Genomic DNA, 11,619 nt, shown 5'->3' with positions numbered 1-11,619 from the left:
CCCAGGGATGAGCCTGTCTCTGCTTTATGTCCCATCATTCAAGGGGGCGCTTCTGCGACCTAAACCACCCTGCAGCCTCGCCGCACGCCTGCTGTGCATCTTGTCAGGAGAGCGAGGTAGGACACAACAGGGAGCCTGCAAAATGAAATATGCAAAACGAGCCAAAGATTGAGCAAAGGAGACAATGATCACGCAGCTCCCTTCAGTATGCCCCCCGCCCCCACAGGGGAGGGAACCATGATTGCAATGCGGGAAGTCAGTCAGTCACATGCTCAGTGTGAGGTCGGTACAAAAACTGTCTAACTTACATTACATCCACTCATTTTCTATATTATGTACACAAATGAGCTTGAGTCTATCCCTGCTGACTTTGGGGGAGAGGCGGGGTACACCCTGGACTGGATGTCGGTCAATCACAAGGCATATTTAGACCATTCAAACCTATGGGAAACTTCCCAGAGATTCGAACCCGGATCTCTGGGACCTGGTTCATGTGTGTAGAATTGAATCAGTTTTGGAATAAGGCTGTAACATCAGCAAAATTAGTCCAGTTTATCTGACTGCTGATAATAATTTCGTTTTGTTTAACCAGGTAAGGCAATTGAGAACAGTTTCTCATATACAATGCAGACCTTTAGGCAATTTAGGTTCCAGGGTCTTGCCAAAGGACACAGTCGGAGCCGGGATTCGAATGCCTGACCCTTCGTTCGGCAATCACTGCCCGATGTAGCATGTTACTTGTTAACATGCGTTAAATGTCAATAGTGATATCGGATACGGATCACTTGAAAAGTAAGATACGGGCGCTTAATGAGAATTGTACTTTAAGACTGCCCAGAAAGAACTTCCAGAGTCGCACAGTGTGTGTTCTGGGTTGACTGACACCTCTACAGTTTCCCTGGTCTGCTGCTGCTACATTACAATGCTAATGAAGTCCGGGGGGCCAGATGCCGTGTGGAGACGATTCCTCCAAAGACATCCTTGAGAAACTTTTATTTTAATGAGCTTGCAGGCGCAGGTAGCTTGGATGTGGAGGTCGTGCAAATCTGGACACAAAATTCCCAAGGACGAAGTCGTTACCTCATCATGCCGTGCATGACCAGCACACACACACAGACACACACACACAGAAATAGCTCAACAATGCACTACTGTTGTTGGGCTGTTGCATAATGCGGTCAAGCCGCAACTTTACGCAGGATTTGTGGCAAAGAAAATCGATTTAAAGTCTTTACTGCAAATATATGTCAAGACTGCGGTTACGTGACGGTTATATGACAAACAGCACAGAAAGTGGGAACCACTATTCTAGCTGTATTGGATGGGGGTCTAAAAGTTGCCAACTTTTTGCATCCACATGAAGCTGCAAAAACTCCACATCTTACCAAGAATATTTGTTACGGTTACTGTTTTTTTTTTTTTTTTTTTTACTAATTGCAAGTAAAAATGAGCTTGAAACAAGTGGAAAATACTCTAAAAACAAGGTATGTTTGTATTTACAGCCTCACTTTCCACGAAAGACAACAAACAATGTCCCAAGTGTGGCGCTTTGATTTATTCAGTCACCAATGTTACAAAAACATACAGGTTCTATCGTCCCTTAGTTGTGGCTTCCAGATGACATGACCACAAAAACGGAACTTTTTTTTTTTTTTTTAATAGGAACTTTTGTGCATTTCAGAACTCAGCAAGGGATGCAGTGGTAGTGGTTAGAAACTCATCTAATCATTTTCTCCATGAATCGATTCGTGAGGTCTACAAAAATGTCACAACGTCCACAAGCCAAGGAAATCAGAAAATATTCACAAGCCATTATCAAAATAGGTGGCATTTTATGTATGTGACTTACAGTAGCTTATCAATTAATTATTGCAGCTCTTAATTTGACTCATTTGGTCTGGCAGAGTGGAAAGACAAGAATATGTTGACATTTATCTCATGTTGTCCTCAGACATCATCCCGCCAGGTGAATATAAATTTGCTCCAGTGTAGCTTAGTAAGGTTAACCAAAATATTAGAAACGGCTTATACGTATTGATGTCAGTGTCAAATAAAATCTGAGCATTGTTAGTTTTGTAAGAAAAGCACTGGAGAAAAGCTAGACTAATGTTATTAAAAAAGCACATATTCACGTTTTTTTTTGTTTTGTTTTTTGGGAACCCGTGCTACCATTGTTCGACTTTCTCGCATATGTTTGTATTCTTTATGTTACGCTAAGATGCCATAAGATGGGGCCAAAGCCCTGGCTAACGGGTACGTAGTAATTGGTGTCATGGAAGTATGTCAAAGTACCGCACCCTGACTGTTCTTTTTGATCTTTGTATGTCAGGGAGGAGCCAAGTTTAGCCCGGGTTAGTAGCGAGAGTTCCATTGAGACTTCACCACATGTATGTTTTTGCTCTGCTGATACCAAATATATATCAGTAAGAGTAGAGTTTGAAGTCAATTGATAGTGTTTTTCGATCGTAGCTTGAGGTATACAGCGTAGTTACATTTTCAACTAGTGATTCTCAAAGTGTGGTACGCAGGCTCCCGCAAGTACGTGCCACTTGCGGGAAGAATCCCTTAATTAAACGTTGAAACCGCATGTTACAGTGGATTTCTGTTCTAATCCAGTACATTTGTTAAACATGATTATAGTACAATTGCATTTAATCTTTTTGTGTTCAAAAACTTATTTAGGCACAATTTTAATGTGCCCTACCTTTTAATGAATTTCTATTTTCATTTTTCCATTACACTAGTTAATGTACTTTTTAGGAATCAAACCTTGGCCTCATTTTTGATGAACACTTGGGCCTATGACACTACTGTATTTGAATATTGCTCATTATGGTGGTACTTGGAGAGCTTAGTATTGTTTTAGGTTGTAGTTTGTGTAAAAAGCTTTGAGAAGCACTGTTTTAAATCAATGTAAGCAATTCTAAAAAATCCTTACTCTTCCAATTACTTTTTGTTTCCTCCGCCATTTGTGGCAGGTTTCAGTCTTAATTCATCTTGTAAAACGCGACATGGAAGTGTGCTTTTTGCTGCCACCGCTCAAGAACATGTTCTTCCGCATCCATCCTCTGCGCTCTTCATCTCCTCCTGCTCCTGTTGTGCTTGACCATCTTCTTCCTCCTGAGGATCATGTCATAGAGTTTCTCCAGGCCCTGCTGCACGCCGCGGCCATCCACGGCGCTGCAACTGTGCACGTGGTGCAGCGTTCCGGCGCACAGTTCCTGCACGCCCAGCAGCTTCTCCACCTGGCCCACGGGCAGCGCCGTGTCCAGGTCCTGCTTGTTGGCCAGGATCAGCACGGGCACGCCCTGGTTCTCCGAGCTGCGGCTGATCTTGTGGAGCTCCACCTTGGCCTCCTCCATGCGCTCGGCTTCGGCGGCGTCCACCACGAACACCAGGCCGTCGGTGCGCCGCGTGTACGACTTCCACAGCGGCCGCAGCTTCTCCTGGCCGCCCACGTCCCACACGTGGAAGGTGACGGCCCGCGAGCCCCCTACTGGCACCTTCACCTTCTCCGTGTTGAAGCCTTTGGTGGGGATGGTCTCCACGAATTCCTTCAGCTTGAGCCGGTACAGCAGAGAGGTCTTGCCGGCAGAGTCCAGCCCGATCACCACCACGTGCAGGCACCGGAAGCCGGGCAGGAGGGAGCCGGGAGGCGCCATGGCGCTCAGGTGGTTACCCATAATTCCACGGCTTCCGTGAGGATGCCTGGTTTGAGCCTCTCTGACTTTTAGGTCCGCATGTCAGGCGGGTTCGCCAACCTGATCAAAAGAAACATCAGTAAGTGCTTAAAAGCTCCACACATAATAAACGCTCGCATTACATTACAGCATTGATTCCCAACTACTGTTCTATATTTGATACGACACAGAAAAAAGCAGTTAACAAGCCTGCCAAATGTGCCACTGGGCTAGTTTTTAGCCTCCCCCCAAAATTCCGACAACTGAGATGGTAAAAAAAAAAAAAAAGTTTAAAGCAATATCAACAATTCAATACTAAATAGTCTTTTAGCTTCAAATATATTTAATGTGTATATGACTTTAAAAGCACCTTTATTGGTCCAAAAAATGTAATAATTTTTGTACAATGGTACCTTGACTTACAAGTTTAACTTTTCCAGCCCCCCCCCCGAAAATACACGGTTACATTTTAATAAAGAAAAAAAAAACTATTTTGTGATACAAATAAAATCATAAAACATAAAAATGTTGAGAAATAAAATCTAATGTGTAATAAAGTCAGGAGCCGCAGTCAGTCGGTTTGGCATTTTCCATTCTACTGCTTGCTCCCACATACGCTTATTTAAAAAAACTAAAAATAATAATAATTTAATTAAAAATCTGGAAAACGTGCATTGTGCATGCAAGAGTATATTCATGATTTAATGCACATGTAATCGGACTTGTTTCAAATTAAAATGATGCAAATACAAGTAATAACATGTCGCTTTAAACGAAGTAATGTGTGCGATGAACATTAGGAGTGGAGTACGTACCTTTAACGAGGTCTCCGAGTCTTCAAGCCCTTGAACGCATCACGAGGCAGCAGTGTGACTTGTTAACGTGCACACAGAGGAGAAAAATGGCTAAACGCCTCCATGTTGCACTTTGTCATCAAATCACGTCGGGCATGCCCTTCCGCGCTGGCCCCTCAGCCGCACTGAGGAGCTCGCTTATCTGCTGCGGCTGCCACGAACGCGCCACACGCGAACCCCGGTGACGTCACGATCAATCAGAGCCGTGAGTGCGCGAGCTAGGTTGAACGTGCGCTTTGTCGCGTCTTTTGCGGTATTTTATCTCGTTTAAATGCGTCACTGGAAACTTGAATGTGTCTTCTCGGGATAAAATTGCTAAAATGATTGTTTTTGTTGTTTTTTTCATCGATTATACACTCTTCTTGCTCACGTCGAACTTTGGTGAAGCAGCGACACGGTGTGGTCATTTAGTGGAACTGCACCTTGTATAGGACGCGCTAAACTTTTGAGTTGCTATCACAATGATGACTTCTTGGACTGGGACATAGGGTATAAAATTACTAACCCCTCCCACCCCCCCCCAAAATTTTTTTAATTACAATTTCGGATTTTAATCTATTGTTCCCCTTCCCTTCAAATGACAATCAGAAGCACAACTTTAGAAAATAAAATTTCCAGCAACATTTTCTTTAGGGAAAAAAAAAATAAAAAATAAAAAGTTAAAAATAAATAAACAAAAAGTCTCTGCAAGGCTCAGCTGGTCCATATGTCTGTTGCCAGCTCTCTCACTGTCTTTTGTCCTGAAGACTTACACAGGTGAGGCAAGGCAACCTCAGCAAAAATATTGGTGACTTGGAGGCACATAAACCTCAGGTGAAAATTTCCAACATGTCAATAAACCACCGCTTTGCAACATATAAACGGCAATGTTGCAAGATCTTTGGCGAAGTTCAGTGCGATTGAATCTACAATTGGCTCCTTTGTCACGCAGAAAACGTGTAAATGGCTCACATTGTCTGTTTCCTAGTAGCAAACTAGCTCAACTGTTTGCAGCCCTGTTGTTTATGTTAGCCACACACATCAGCAGGCATTTGCTACAAACTACAGAGACCGCTAAAACAAGCCACTGAAAAAAAGTGTCCTTACAAATAAAAAAATAATTGTCCCGCCTTTAATGTATATTGTTATAAGTTCCTATGTATGTCTATCTTATACAAGCAGTAAACAAAAGAATGCAGTCAGTGCATGAGTTCGACAAATATATTTGAGTAATTTTGGTTTACAAAAGGATTTAATCAATGAATAAAACAGCAGATTGAACAGTGTGACATGTATGGGCATGTCAAGATTATTAACGTGAATACTGCAATATTACAAATAAATTTGTCATCTAAATACTGAACATTTCAATTCTTGCCTGGATTAGTTTTTTCCCTTTAATATCAATCAAGTCATAAAACCTTCAGTGTGATGAAGCTGAAATTGACTTGGCTACCATAAAGTGCAACAATCACAATCTGTCTTCTTCCTAACGAACACGTCGTCTTAACCTTCCATTAAAGTGCCACAAAGGTGCTTCTTTGGTCACACAGTAAAACGGGATACACACATCGCGATTTTTAACATCTTGGCTAATTTTCAAAATTTGACAGAGCCCCCATGAGGAGAGAGAGAAAAAGAGGGAAAAAAAACAAAACACCATGTAGGTTCTTAGTGCTCTGGTATCAGCTTCAGCGAGCTTCCTGACTGGCTGACTTCCATTTCATTGTGGCTGTGCTGAACTTAGTGTTGGCCACAGACAAGGATTTACTATCGTAACTATTGAACAGGTTTAACATTGACGATTGTCGTCTCAAACCTTTTCGGAGCAGATTGGGAAAGGGGGGAGAAAAAAAAAAAGACGCTCTTAACACACCTCATACCATAAGGTAATTGCTCACGATGATCTTTAAAGAAAATTATAATAAATATTGAACAAGTTTAACAATTTCAATCGTCTCCCCCGACCGGTTTTTGAGCAAAAAATAAATCACTCTTAACACAGCCCAGACCACAGAATAATCTTTTAGAGGCATCCGACAATTGGGGCTTTGCACACTTTCATCAGCAAGGAGGGAAAAATACTGAAAACTGCCTCGACTATCGGTATGTGTGTACCCCACTTCAGATGCATTTCAAACACCACACACACACACACACACACACACACAGAGATACACTTTGGTACTTGTGCGAGCTCATCTGACGGGGTGCGGCGTGGTGGAGTTGGTGCCGCAGTCGATGTACTCAAAGGTGTCCACGGACAGCTGCTCCGTGTGCGACAAGTAGGATATGTTCATGGTCATCCTGGGAGAGGGGGGAGAGGAAAAAAAAAAAAAAAAAGGGGTGGCAGGAGTTAAAAAAGCCACAATACCACCACCCTCCTGTGGCTTCGAGACTTACTGCAGCTCCAGGAATAAGGTGTGGATCTTGATGACGCCGGACTGGCAGAAAGCACTGGAAGACAGAGACTGTTACATAACCTCAACTCCATGTTGGACCACAAGACCACCACATCACTCACCTGAGGCCTTTATCAGTAATGGGTAGGTCAATTTGATATGTGTACTGTCAAAGTGAAAGACAAGAATTAAAAAAATAAATAAACAAAATAATTTGGACGGGAATTCTTAAACTCACTGATTTGTCCGAGCGTGATGGGATGGCGGACATGTTGGACAGCTTGGTTTTGCCCACCACCACGCGGGAGATCAAACCTTGGACGTCCAGCTCCACGATTTGGACCGGAACAAAGTTGTCGTTGATGACACTGATGAGATTCTGAAGGACAAACAGGCAAAACTAAATAAAAACACACACTCGCACAGAAAAATCTAAAACACACAGAAAAACCCAAAACACAAACACGCACATCAATAACACACAGACAAAAATCTAATGCGCACACACACATCAAACACACACACACACACACACACACCCCTTGTGATAGAAAAGTCTCAGAGGGGAACTTTGTCCTTTCTTCCCCCCTTTTCAATGCGTCCACTTTTACAGCAGACTGTCATGTGAACGCAATATAGCACAAAGCAAAAGTCCATTCAAACTTCCACTCGAAATGTATTTTATGAACAAAGTATGGAACAAAGTCTTTTTTCTACAACAAATGTAGTTTTGCATTTGGGTTTTATATTACAGTCTCTCTGTGGTTTTTGATGCACCTATAATGGAACAAAATATCGATACAGTGATATTACGGCTCAACAATGGCACCGATTGTCATGACTTTGTTTTATTGAACAAAGTGCTGAATATCAAATGGTTACAAGTACATATACTGCACATTAAAAATATAAGATTTACATTTATGACACTACATCGAATAGCAGTGAATCACTGTTTTTGCACTTGTGATCATAGTTACTGTGTTTTAATAAAGCAAATGCTGGATTTTAAACCAATAAGTAAATCATTAATGGTATACGTACAACATGGGAGTGAAGACTAAATCACTCTTTTACCAAAAAAATAAAAAAAAAAAAAAAAAAATAATAATAAAAAAAAAAAAAAAATGGACCTGATCATAGTTCATTTGTTTTAAGAGACCAAGTGTCAAAGATTACATGTCCAATGTTACTGTGCTGGAAGAGCGGTACGTTTGTGTTCATTTATTTCAGTTGTTGCGTACGCGATTACACGGTTCGAGGGCTACAGGTTTTGGGCGTGGCTCACCGTGACCTCCATTTGTACCGTGTCGGGCGTGAAGTAGACCATGACGGACAGCACGGACACGGGGGTCAGCGTGACGCTCCGGGGGAAGAGGAAGAAGAGTATGAGGCAGCTGAGAAAGAGACACAGTGCCATGGACACGCAGACGTACAGCTTCCTGCAATGAACATCAATATTAGCAATAGAAATGATTATTCCGGCAATGCTGTGTTTTAATGTTCTTACGTGCGTCTGGGTTTGAGTCTTTTATCGTTACACGGGATGACAGCAACCAGCTGGTCTTCATGGCCTGAAAATACAAAAACAATGACCATCCACATCGACGACAGCAAGCAACTTAGCCTAACATTATCATTCAGACGCTAATGCTGCTAAAACTGTAAAATGAGGCTAATTTGCGCCAACACTGCAGCTATGATTACCTTTCGGTTTTAATATACCACATCAAAGTTGTTCTTTTGCTCTAGATTAACGGGGAAAACTTCGGCCAACCTAGCTGCCAAGTCATTGGCTGAGAAACTCGGTATGGGGGTGGTTATTATGTTAATTAGCCCCACTGTTGGGTAACAGGCAATTTTTTTTTTAGAAATGGTCAGATAGCTGAAGATTGACTTGGTTGTGTAACGTCACACTTGATGGGTGGGTAGGCACTCCGGACACAACTATTTGTGAGCAACTTTAAATGTTAAACGTACCTCTTGGAATTCGTCCAGTGCCTCGACAAGTGGGGCAGGTATCTCCCACGATGGAGCCGTACCGTGGGAAATGTTTCAGCGTCTTTGTCGTGTCAGACTCGCTTGCTCCGTCCGGACTGGACTCCCCGCTTCCGTTGGAAACCATGACGCTTGGCTGGGTCACCTCTTATTAAAAAAAACAAAAAACAAAAAAACAAAAAGACGTTTTTTTTTTTTTTTTTTAATCTTATTTTCCCCCAACAAAAGTGGGGGAAAATAAGATGAGGAAAGGATAGGAGTGCTACAATGCAGTCACACAGCCAGTCATAAAGGCCCAATAAAAGCGCCTTCTGCTGTGACACATCAGACACAAACTGATTTTTACAAAGATAATCATCATTCTGCCATGAAAACAAACATGCTACAGTATATAGTTGTATTATTTTACTGTAATTTCAAAAATAAATAAATATATAAATAAATCAATAAAAAACGAGAGCTGCGCGCAGCTATAATCTGGCCCTCGCAGCGACCCCGGCCCCGTTGGGGTACTTGCAGTTTGAGGTCCTGGCAGGTTGGGGTATTGGCACGATAAAGGGCCAAGGGCGGTAGGTTGGACACCACGCTTTAGGACATATGCAAAGTTATGGCCCATATTGAGTAAATCTGGGCCATACAATAATGGAGGATGGCCCTCAGGCCATAGGCCCGCCGCTGTCATATAGTTCATCGGATTAAAAAGCTTTTGATAACTTTTAATGGCCCATGTCTTGAGATTATACACACCGAGTTTGAAGTGAATCGGATGAAAGCTGTAGGAGGAGTTCGCAAAAGTATAAAATCTGAAAAAAGCGAACATTTCGCACTTTTCCCCTTCAAAAGGTCATAGGTCACTTCCTGTTGGAGTAACGATATCGGCCGCGCTGACTTTTTTTGTGCGTCTGGGTCCCCTCTATATGCATACCAACGCTGTCGAGCCATTTTTAGGAAATCGCGCCCGAAAACGTGAACTTGTCAAATTTCTCACCAGGGCCGATGTGCGTGCCAAATTTCGTGAGTTTTCGTGCACATTTAGTGCCTCAAAAATGGCTTTGTTTGTCATGACTAAAATAATAATAATAATAATCATCATTTCTACAAAAACAATAGGGACCTCGCAGGTCTACCTGCTACTTTAAGTAGGCGTCCAAGCCATGACGTTACTTTTGGTCACACTCGATGTCCTTCCGCCCTGCTCTGGTTTGTGTGGATTGTTTTCGTGTTTGAATTTGTTTCAACACATTTTCTTTTGTCTATTGTATAAAATTAGCACTTGTGTCCATTTTTAAAGGCGGAATAAAATGATTCGTAACAATTTTGTTGGCGTGTTTCGTGTCGTTTGTGGACGTCGTCACTGCCAAGTACATTTCGATCAACGTTGCGCACTCGATTTATCTTTTTTTTTTAAATTATTATTAAGTGGTCGATTTATCTTTTTTTTTCATCATTTAAGTGGTATGAAACTTTTTAAAATTTGCGCAGCAGCACATTTCAGTGCATGACTTTGCTGTTTTTGTAACTAATACACCATGTCCACCTGCGCAATGCAATCAAAAATATCATTTAAATGCTTCCAAACGACATTTATGAGAGCTCAGCCTACCTTTCATGACATTTTTACTGCTCTTTTAGAGCTTATTTGGCGCAAAATATGATTTTGGCTTAAAAATACTCACCTTAAATCAGTGAATTGAGTCGTTCGCTTCAAAAGGCAGCTGTCATCCCTCTTCACAAGTCCAATCTTCTTGGCGGACTCCAACTTCGAAAAATAACAATTTTCGAGCTAAACTGGTATTCTCCTACGTCGTGGTTTAACCTCTCATTTCGTGTCGTCCTCCTCCGTGGTTTAATAAAACTCATTTCTGCTGAAAACAAATGAAAACGTGGGAGGAACACTTCCGCTTTCTCCAGGTAACAGGTCACCTACACTGCCCCCCAATGGCGAAGAATGAACACTACATCTCCGGTGATGCCAAATGAAGCCTCGTGAAAAAGCCTTAAAGCGTTCCATCCAATTGATTGAAAAATATAATTTTTTTCCTATTAAAATATTATTTTTTCCTTTTAAAAAATGGTATCTATCGGCAAGGGTAAGACATTTTAAATTTAAGGCCTCGCATTCACTTAACATTAGGAGTGCCTCGCTCAACATTATCAAAATGTTTTAAGAAATCTAGTAATATTGTTTAAAAAATTACATTTACTATATACCCGTTGTCTGCAAGTTTTAGAACTCTTAAAGACATTTTTAAGGCCACTCCCATGAAATCTAAATCCCCTCCTTCACTAAATATGACTAAGAACTACCCAATATCACAATATTTGAAGAAATGTTGTGTTAATTATAATTTTTAAATGTATGACAGCGGGTATGGACAGGTTTAAAGAAGCCAACTTCAAGAATTTTAAAGACATGTTAAGGCCACTTGCATCAACCCACACATTCACTAAATGTGACCCACCACTAGAGCAGCTAAATATCATCACCATTTCAAAACAATTTTAAAAGCCACTTGCATCAACTAAAAGACCTACCCTTCACTAAATGTGACCACCAGATTTAAAAAAAAAAATCTATTTACATTGTACAGTGCCGTGGAAAAATATTGCCCCCCCCCCCCTCATATTCTTATATTTTTGTAGAGTTTCCCCACTGTTATTTTTAAGATTATCAAACAAAGTATCAGACAAATATAACCCAGGTGG

General features: G+C 41.5%; 2 protein-coding genes across 2 annotated transcripts; both read right to left on the bottom strand.

Moving 5' to 3' along the window:
* Positions 1–1,536: 1,536 nt before the first annotated feature.
* arl4d (ADP-ribosylation factor-like 4D) lies at positions 1,537–5,031 on the bottom strand. Its single transcript, XM_061755312.1, has 2 exons — positions 4,496–5,031; positions 1,537–3,761 (listed from the first exon to the last, which is right to left on the bottom strand). Exon 2 carries the CDS (start codon positions 3,681–3,683, stop codon positions 3,078–3,080), a length of 606 nt encoding a protein of 201 aa, XP_061611296.1. The 5' UTR covers positions 3,684–3,761; positions 4,496–5,031; the 3' UTR covers positions 1,537–3,077.
* Positions 5,032–5,720: 689 nt separating this feature from the next.
* On the bottom strand, positions 5,721–10,910 carry tmem106a (transmembrane protein 106A). Its single transcript, XM_061755310.1, has 8 exons — positions 10,590–10,910; positions 8,896–9,060; positions 8,426–8,489; positions 8,204–8,357; positions 7,154–7,294; positions 7,038–7,081; positions 6,917–6,970; positions 5,721–6,820 (listed from the first exon to the last, which is right to left on the bottom strand). The coding sequence occupies exons 2-8, from the start codon at positions 9,038–9,040 to the stop codon at positions 6,712–6,714; spliced, it is 711 nt and encodes a 236-aa protein (XP_061611294.1). The 5' UTR covers positions 9,041–9,060; positions 10,590–10,910; the 3' UTR covers positions 5,721–6,711.
* Between the last annotated feature and the right edge of the window lie 709 nt (positions 10,911–11,619).

This window comes from Phyllopteryx taeniolatus, chromosome 19, assembly GCF_024500385.1.
Source record: "Phyllopteryx taeniolatus isolate TA_2022b chromosome 19, UOR_Ptae_1.2, whole genome shotgun sequence".
Classification (NCBI taxonomy): Eukaryota; Metazoa; Chordata; class Actinopteri; order Syngnathiformes; family Syngnathidae; genus Phyllopteryx; species Phyllopteryx taeniolatus.
The sequence above is the reverse complement of the archived record's forward strand: the minus strand, read 5'-3'. Positions and strand labels throughout refer to the sequence as shown.